The 9000-nt window shown below is 39.3% G+C and overlaps 1 protein-coding gene across 7 annotated transcripts in view; it reads right to left on the bottom strand.

The window, feature by feature from the left end:
• Positions 1-1197: 1197 nt before the first annotated feature.
• Positions 1198-9000, bottom strand: part of WAC (WW domain containing adaptor with coiled-coil) — an 86868-nt gene continuing 79065 nt past the window's right edge. For all 7 annotated transcript variants that reach the window (XM_084859146.1, XM_084859145.1, XM_084859152.1 and 4 more), the window contains 2 exons: positions 3127-3254; positions 1198-2646 (listed from right to left, as the gene is read on the bottom strand). In XM_084859146.1, coding sequence (XP_084715272.1) covers positions 2577-2646; positions 3127-3254 — 198 coding nt within the window. In that variant the 3' untranslated portion in view covers positions 1198-2576. The remainder of the gene's footprint in view (positions 2647-3126; positions 3255-9000) is intronic.

Below are 9000 nucleotides of genomic sequence, written 5' to 3'. Positions count from 1 at the left end.
AAAAGCTCCATTGATCTGTTAAGCTGCTAATTTGACAAAGCTAATCTCATTAAGAAGCTGATTCAGTGTATCAGAACAGAGGAAGTGTTAAGTGGCTTACAAGCTCTAAAGCTTTTCAGCATAAGAATACTTATTCATGGGACACTCCAAAGAGTTGAGCTACAGGACCTACCAGATATTATGCAAGATGGCAGGGAACAGTGAGCCAAAGCAGATAGCCCTTTAATGAGTAATGACAAAAGCATTGGTAGGTTTCGGAAACTGTCAGTATATCTTGATGAGGACTGATATACACATTTTAAAAGTCAATGGCTTTTAAAACACAAATCATTTCTCACCTTCAAAATCAAGTAAATTAAATATTAGATGAAGGGAAGAAGATGGCAAACTTCAGTGACTCATGAGCCACCAAGCCCTGTGGATATGTAACCAGGAAACAAGTGAAGGATGTCCAACTGAAGTCCAATTGAAATGCATGGAGGTTGAGTAGTGCAGCGCTTGGAGGAGTGCTCACCCACAGGAGCACACAAAATACATGATTCCTCACCAGTTCCTCAATCCAAAACATGAAGATTTTTATAAGCAAAAGTAAACCATGTTTGAATAGGCTTGTAAATAGCCACTTACCTGATTGCTTGTGGCAATTTTCAGCTGACCAGGCAGGGAAGAATTAGCCAGAATTGGTTCTCTCTTTCAGGCCCCTAATGTGTCACAAATGACTGAACAGAGGGGATGTATTCACAAGACTAACCTGTAATCTTACTATGTAAAGCTATTATGTAACATCACCTTTATTATATAATGCTAGAACTAGGAACTTAAGGATTGTTGTCTCTGACAAATGGCACAAAATCAGGGACAGTTCAGAGACCTCAAGGAGTAGACATTATCATTTTATAGTAAACTGTCATGGCTAAGAAAAAGATGTAAGCACAGGATCTCTCAAAATACAAGACAACAGCTTCACAGGCAAATTAGAAGGTAAGTATGAAAGCCAGGATTCCATAGAAAACCTGTTTATGAGATCTCAGTGTATTTGCATGAGTTTAAATCAATACATTAACAGCAGCAATGCAGATTTGTAATTCAGTCATCTTTCAGCCATAGCTAGAATGCTAGACAGACAAGTTTGAGAAATGTATGAAGATTTGTAGCATCAATGATTAGCAGCTTTTTGCAAAGAAAACCCAAGTTTATTTTGTAGTAGCAATAGTTTCTTTTTTATTTTTAATATACTTTAGGAAACAATATACAAAGCTGAGCTTTCCCACCATTTTCAAACAGTGAGACACTCCAATTACACAAAGTCAGCGTTTTGTGATGGCTAAGAACAGCAGTCAGCACCAGACTTGAACAGTTAGCTACAACACAAACATCCTTTGAAATGAAATGTCATAATAGCAAGACAGGTAAAACCAGGAGTTAACATATGACAACTGTTGGGGAGGTGTCACTAATCCTTGTTGAATGTCATTAAATATTTTATACACAATTTTCTGTTTACAATTTTTTAAACAAAACCTCCCTTGAGGACTTATTTTCAATACAAAAGTATTCAACAAGAATAGCTCTGATAAAGAATCCCCAAAGAGTCCAAATTCTAATATGCATTGACCAAAGGAAATGAAAACCAGTGTTTCTTTGTTTTAAACATGTTTATTACAACAGATACAATTCACATCTGACTAGCGTTTTTTTCCTTCTTTCCCTCCCACAACCATGTTGACATGTTCATTGGGCTATTTCCTTATAATTTGAGAAAGGGATGTACTTTCAGCACACATGCCCAGCAGTACTACCAGCCCATTCTTACAGGGTGCAAATGGAAATACATTTCAATAATTTATACAAACAAGTGGGTTATGCTCAATCACTGCAATTTTAAGCTACTGTACACAGGAATGAAAAGATTATAGAAAAGTGCCATAGCAACAGTGCCTTAGGAAAGGAGGAAATTAGAAGAATTAAAAAACTGATAAAATCAGATCTAGGATTTCAAAGGGAAAATGAACACAGAAAATGAAAAACACTGCTCTGTAAAACAGAAATGGAAAAGCACTGCTCTTGATTCGGTGCAAGTGTGGAAACAGTTGTTTCATGATATTTGTACACTACCCAAACTGTTTCAAACTGTTGCGGCCTTGAGACACAGATCGCCTGGCGTTTGCATTGAATTTTAGGAAATGCAAGATTTCTGAATGATAAATTAACTAAAAAAGAGAGCTAATTTTGCAGACAGGTTTACATGTAAAAGGCTAGGTATTTAGCCACCTCAGCATTGATTAGTTTTGGATGTCTAAGCTCTGATACACATGGCTTCCCATGGCTTCACTCTACAAAACATATTTACAACGTGAAGAATACATCTACAAGAAATCTACATTTCAAGGGTTTTACAAATCAACCTTGTATCCTTCCCCTGAATGACTCCCCTCCTGTCCCCTTTCCCATGTCACTTTGTTTTGCCCAACTCAACGGTCCAAAGTCTACTCAAATGCAGCTCAAAAATGTTAAGACTGGGCAACCAGTTTTACAGTTCCTGTACTCAAAACCCATGTGCAATTATTCACAACTTTTCACACCATGAAGGAATTCTGATTCTTTAGTTTTTCAAGTTCTTTAATTTGTTGTCTCAAAAATAGTATCCTACAAAAGGAAAAGAAAGCAATTAGTACATAGCATGCCAAGTCTGTTCTTAGATGAGCATCTATACTCAAAAATTAGTACTTTAACAAAATACATGCATATTTTAAGGTAGTTATTCAATCTACAACAGGTTGATAGATAATACTGTGGTAAACAGTTTTGTAATTTTTAACAACTTTTTTTTTAAAGGGCAAAATTGCTGGGCCTAGAAATGGTTGACCTACCTTAATGGTACACATAATGGACTAAATAATTGTTCAAGATCCAGGAGCACACAAGGGCACCTTCAGTAGTTCAATGGCTGTGGAGGGAGGTATTATGCCTGTTTAAGTCAATATCATCCTGTATGTTAAGCTTAACAGTTTCTAGCCCTTACTGTACACTAGGGAATGTAGCTCATATGTTTATCAAAGTTATGAAACCAAAAAATAGATAAAAAATTTTAAAAATCAGTTTAATATGCACAGAATAAATTCTTACCTTTGCTCACGCAAAGTTGCTTGAATTTCACATACTCGAACTAAAGATCTTAAGTTTTTTAATTCAGTACAAATTTCTGACATGTGGACACTTCCCATGTTATGAGCTTCTTCACGTAATCTTGATGCCTAGAGAGAGAGAGAGAGGGAGAGGGAGAGGGACAGAGAGAGAGAGATGCAACAGTTTGAAAGCTTGTTCTAGCTTTTACAGCATATTTGCTGGGTATAAAGAAACACTGAGCAAAAGTACAATATTACTGAAAAAAATACTTAAACATTTTACAACATGAACAGCACCTTGTGTAAGAACCCAAAAACCTGAAATTACAACAAAATAAAAGCGGACTATAGATTATCATAATATCGTATAACTATTTTCAATATCTAGGTACTATCTTTAATGAATGCCTCTCTGTCTAGGCACAGAACAACTGTAAGAATGTCACTTTCCTCTCTAGAAGAGGGTTTCATACCCCTGGTCTTTAGATTAATGACGACAGAACTAGCGAGGCTTGAGCTGGTCAAGGTTCTCTGATTTCCATCTCAAAGCTTGGTTCACTTCCTTCCCAAATGTGAGCTTTCCCCCTCTTTCCTTTTCAAACAAGACAAGTGCGCATTCGGGTGAACTTTAAAAAAAAAAAAATGCACCAAAATGGAAACTTCCCATTTTGTTTTTCAAAATTCACATTTTTAAAGGGCCCATTTTCCAAAGGAAAGCATTGTTCAAATGCGATCGCAAGCTTGGGAATACACACACTTTGGCCAAAAAATGCACTCTCGTTCGAGGTTGCGAACGTAGCAAGTTCTTCAAAATAAAAAATATTTCTGTGACAATATGGTATGAAAGTCCCCTTCATGGATCACTGCCTCGTTGTGGCGAAGGGGCTTGCGTAACTCAGTGAAGCCATAAGCTATGCCGTGCAGGGCCACCCAAGACGGACAGGTCATGGTGGAGAGTTCTGACAAAATGTGGTCCACTGGAGAAGGAAACGGCAACCCACTCCAGTATTCTTGCCAAGAAAACCCCATGGAACGTATCACAAGGCTAAAAGAGATGACGCCGGAAGATGAGCCCCTCAGATCGGAAGGTGTCCAATATACTACTGGGGAAGAGCAGAGGGAATTTCCAAGTAGCACCAGAAAGAATGAAGCGGCTGGGCCAAAGCTGAAAGGACACTCAGCTGTGGATGTGTCTGGTGGTGAAAAGAAAATCCGATGCTATAAAGAACAATAATGTTTAGGAACTTGGAATGTAAGATCAATGAATCAAGGTAAGCTGGAGGTGGTCAAACATGAGATGGCAAGACTGAACATCGACATCTTGGGGATCAGCGAACTAAAATGGACAAGCATGGGTGAATTTAATTCAGGTGACCATTATATCTACTACTGTGGGCAAGAATCCCTTAGAAGAAATGGAGTAGCACTCATAGTCAATAAAAGGGTGGGAAAAGCAGTACTGGGGTACAATCTCAAAAATGATAGAATGGTCTCAGTACGAATCCAAGGCAAACCATTCAACATCACAGTAATTCAAGTCTATGCCCCAACCACTGAGGCCGAAGAAGCTGAGGATGATCGGTTCTATGAAGACCTCCAACACCTTCTAGAACTAACACCAAAAAAAGATGCCTTTTCATCATAGGGGATTGGAATGCCAAAGTAGAAATCACCGGGATAACAGGCAAGCATGGCCTTGGTGTACAAAATGAAGCAGGACAAAGGCTAATAGAGTTTTGCCAAGAGAACACGCTGATCATAGCAAACACGCTTTTCCAACAGCACAAGAGGCGACTCTACACATAGACATCACTAGATGGTCAATAGATGGAGAAGCTCTATACAGTCAGTAAAAACAAGACCTGGCTGGAGCTGACTGTGGCTCAGATCATGAGCTTCTTGTTGCAAAATTTTGGCTTAAATTGAAGAACGTAGGGAAAACCACTAACCCATTCAGGTTAAATATGATAAATCATATCCCTTATGAATATACAGTGGAGGTGAGGAATAGATTTAAGGGATTAGACCTGATAGACAGAGTGCCTGAGGAACTATGGACTAAGGTCCGCAACATTGTTCAGGAGGCAGCAACTAAATCCATCCCAAAGAAAAAGAAATGCAAGAAAGCAAAGTGGCTGTCTGATGAGGCTTTACAAGTAGCTGAGGAAAGAAGGGAAGCGAAAAGCAAGGGAGAAAGGGGAAGATATATCCAACTGAATGCAGAGTTCCAGAGAATTGCAAGGAGAGACAAGAAGGCCTTCTTCAATGAACAATGCAAAGAAATCGAGGAAAAAAACAGAATGGGAAAGACTAGAGATCTTTTTAAGGAAATCGGAGATCTCAAGGGAACATTTTGTGCAAAGACGGGCATGATAAAGGACAAAGAAGGCAGGGACCTAACAGAAGCAGATGAGATTAAGAAAAGGTGGAAAGAATACACAGAAGAACTATACAGGAAGGATCTGAATGTCCCTGATAGCCATGATAGTGCGGCCACTGAACTTGAGCCGGACATCCTCGAGAGTGAAATCAAGTGGGCCTTAGGAAGCATTACTAACAACAAAGCTAGCGGAGATGACAGTATTCCAGCTGAGCTTTTTAAGATCCTAAAAGATGATGCTGTTAAAGTGCTGCACTCAAGATTCCAACTAATTTGGAACACTCAACAGTGGCCACAAGACTGGAAAAGGTCAGTTTACATTCCAATCCCAAAGAAGGGCAATGCCAAAGAGTGTTCAAACTACCGCACAATTGCGCTCATTTCACATGCCAGCAAGGTAATGCTCAAATTCTACAAGCTAGGCTTCAGCAGCACGTGAACCGAAAACTACCGGAAGTACAAGCTGGGTTTTGAAGAGGCAGAGGAACTAGAGATCAAATCGCCAACATTCGCTGGATCATGGAGAAAGCAAGAGAATTCCAGAAAAATGTCTATTTCTGCTTCATTGACTACGCTAAAGCCTTTGATTGTGTGGATCACAACAAACTGTGGCAAATTCTGAAAGAGATGGGCGTACCAGACCACCTTACCTGTCTCCTGAGAAACCTGTACGAGGGACAAGAAGCAACAGTAAGAACCGGACATGGAACAACCGATTGGTTCAAAATTGGGAAAGGAGTATGACAAGGCTGTATATTGTCACCCTGCTTATTTTAACTTATATGCAGAGTACATCATGAGAAACGCCGGGTTGGATGAATCACAGGTCGGAATTAAGATTGCCGGGAGAACTATCAACAACCTCAGATAAGCAGACGATAAAACCCTAATGGCGGAAAGCGAAGAGGATCTAAAGAGCCTCTTGTTGTGAGGGTGAAAGAGGAGAGTGCAAAAGCTGGTTTGAAACTCAACATTAAAAAAAACTAAGATCATGGCATCTGGCCCCATCACTTCCTGGCATATAGAAGGGGAAGAAATGGAAGCAGTGACAGATTTTATTTTCTTGGGCTCCAAGATCACTGCAGACGGTGACTGTAGCCATGAAATTAAAAGACACTTGCTCCTTGGGAGGAAAGCTATGGCAAACCTAGACAGCATAGTAAGAAGCAGAGACATCACCTTGCCAACAAAGATTCGTATAATCAAAGCTATGGTTTTCCCAGTAGCAACGTAAGGCTGTGAGAGCTGGACTATAAGGAAGGCTGAGCGCCGAAGAATTGATGCCTTCAAACTGTGGTGCTGGTGAAGACTCTTACGAGTCCCCTGCACTGCAAGGAGATCAAATCAGTCAATCCTAAAGGACATCAACCTTGGGTGCTCATTGGAAGGACAGATACTGAAGCTGAAGCTCAAATATTTTGGCCACCTAATGCAAAGAGAAAACTCCCTGGAAAAGACCCTGATGCTGGGAAAGATTGAAGGCAAATGGAGAAGGGGATGGCAGAGGATGAAATGGCTAGATAGCATCACCGATGCAATGAATATGGACTTGAGCACACTCCGGGAGAGAGCGCAGGACAGGAAGGCCTGGTCCATGGGGTCACGAAGAGTCGGACACGACTTAATGACTGAACAACAACATGGTATGAAAGTACAGAGCATATAAAAATGGTCGCTGTAATAAGCAAAATACAATTCAAAAAGCTTTCTAGGCATTGTTTCAGGAGTATGCCTTTCTTTCTTTTTTAAAAAAGAGTAAAATGCCTTACTCATATAATCTCTTCTTTTAGGACAGCTCAGAAAGAAGTCAAGATGAGGACAGGTGTTCTCATCCTGAAATCTCTCAGCTTTGTCCCTAATATTTATAGGATTCTTGATGAGCTAGTACATGATCATTTAACAAAGAAAGGAACTTAAACTCAGCACTCTTTAACAACGGACTAATTTTACCAAAATTCCCACCTATGGGCTGGGAGTAATATCTTTATTTCAGCACTTCTAGACAATCAATTTCCTTTAAGTTCCAAAAATAAGATATTTGACTTTAGGTCATAGCTGAGTTTACTTATTTTGACTCCTATTGTCTTTGGCCTAGCTTAACCATGAACTGCTTTGAATTCTACTCACTCCAAAATATTTCACCACATCTTCACTTACTTATGCCAGAAGCAAAAAATATTAACAATATTATCTTTACTACCTAACCAGGTAGCCTTCCTCTGAACTCCTTACCTATTTTTTCCTGTGCTTAGGTAGAAAAAGATTCAACCTTTTTGTCACTTGTCACTTACGTTAACAAGGTCAAAGGTGAAAATACAGTGAAAGGTTACAGCATGTCAATTAGAGTGAATGCATTTGCTAGAATCAGAATGATTCAAGCTTAATATGAGACTATATCTAACTCATATTTTCATATTTCCTTTAATACCTTCTATAAGATATGGGATAAGTATTATTAGGCAGTTGAACAGAGTACAAGAAACTAACCAAGTTCAAAAAGACAGAGTAAGAACGTTTAAACGACAGTGCAAAGGCTTGGGGACAAAATGAAGCTAATAAGAACAAAGTGACGTGGACTCCATATTTTCTCTAATATCCATGACAAGAACTGTTGCTTTTAAAACTGTACTTGCCATTTTGACCTTCCCACAAGAAAAGAGTAAACATTTTGTGTCCCCAACAATTAGTTTTCATTAGTAAGATCACTGCCCAAATATTGTATGGAGCAGGAGTTTGTGGAGTTAAAATGCCTTGGAGGTGATCCAAAACCAATTATTAAAAGCCTATCCAGGCCTACCTAATGATATACTGGCTGCAATAATGCATGTGGAAAGTGAGCATCCTATCAAAATGAGAGTGGATAAAGCACTCCTTCAGTACTGGTTGCAATTGCAAAAGATGGACGAGGACTGGTATCTTAAAAATGTATGATGGAACAGGGAGCCATAAAATGTCAGGTTAGGCAACACAAAGCGCAGGTATCCTACTATAATTTAACTCCAAGTATAAAAATTGGAGTAGATTCTTGGACTATAAAAAGGTTGGTTAAAAACAGGGTATGACGCCTAATACCTCCCCTATGACCTGGGAGGCTCTCCAGTGTTCAAGGTATAAAATATAGCCTACTACCCTACTACTACTATTTTACTACCACCATTCCCAGCTTTGCCTCATTTCCCTGACTGGGTTGGGAGTACCCTTACACTTTATAAATCTGAACACAGTAGGCAGGGTCAAGGTAAGGCGTTGTGGGAAGGACTGTAAGAAAGGAATATCTAATAAGAAGGCACACCATACACGTCACAAAATTCCCAAATGGGGTTATTTTATTCATAGGTCAAAAGAGCAGGGTTTACAGATAGAGAACAAGGGTTATCATACAGAACATATACACAAGCCTAAAGCAAACAAACCTGTTACAATTTCTGGTTACACTATCCTAAAGAGTAGGGCAACTGTACATGGGACAAGGATAGGCTTAAATCAAATCACCTC

This window comes from Heloderma suspectum, chromosome 5 (genome assembly GCF_057233095.1).
Source record: "Heloderma suspectum isolate Gila_16-S chromosome 5, 16-S_ref, whole genome shotgun sequence".
NCBI classification, from domain to species: domain Eukaryota; kingdom Metazoa; phylum Chordata; class Lepidosauria; order Squamata; family Helodermatidae; genus Heloderma; species Heloderma suspectum.
The sequence above is the reverse complement of the archived record's forward strand: the minus strand, read 5'-3'. Positions and strand labels throughout refer to the sequence as shown.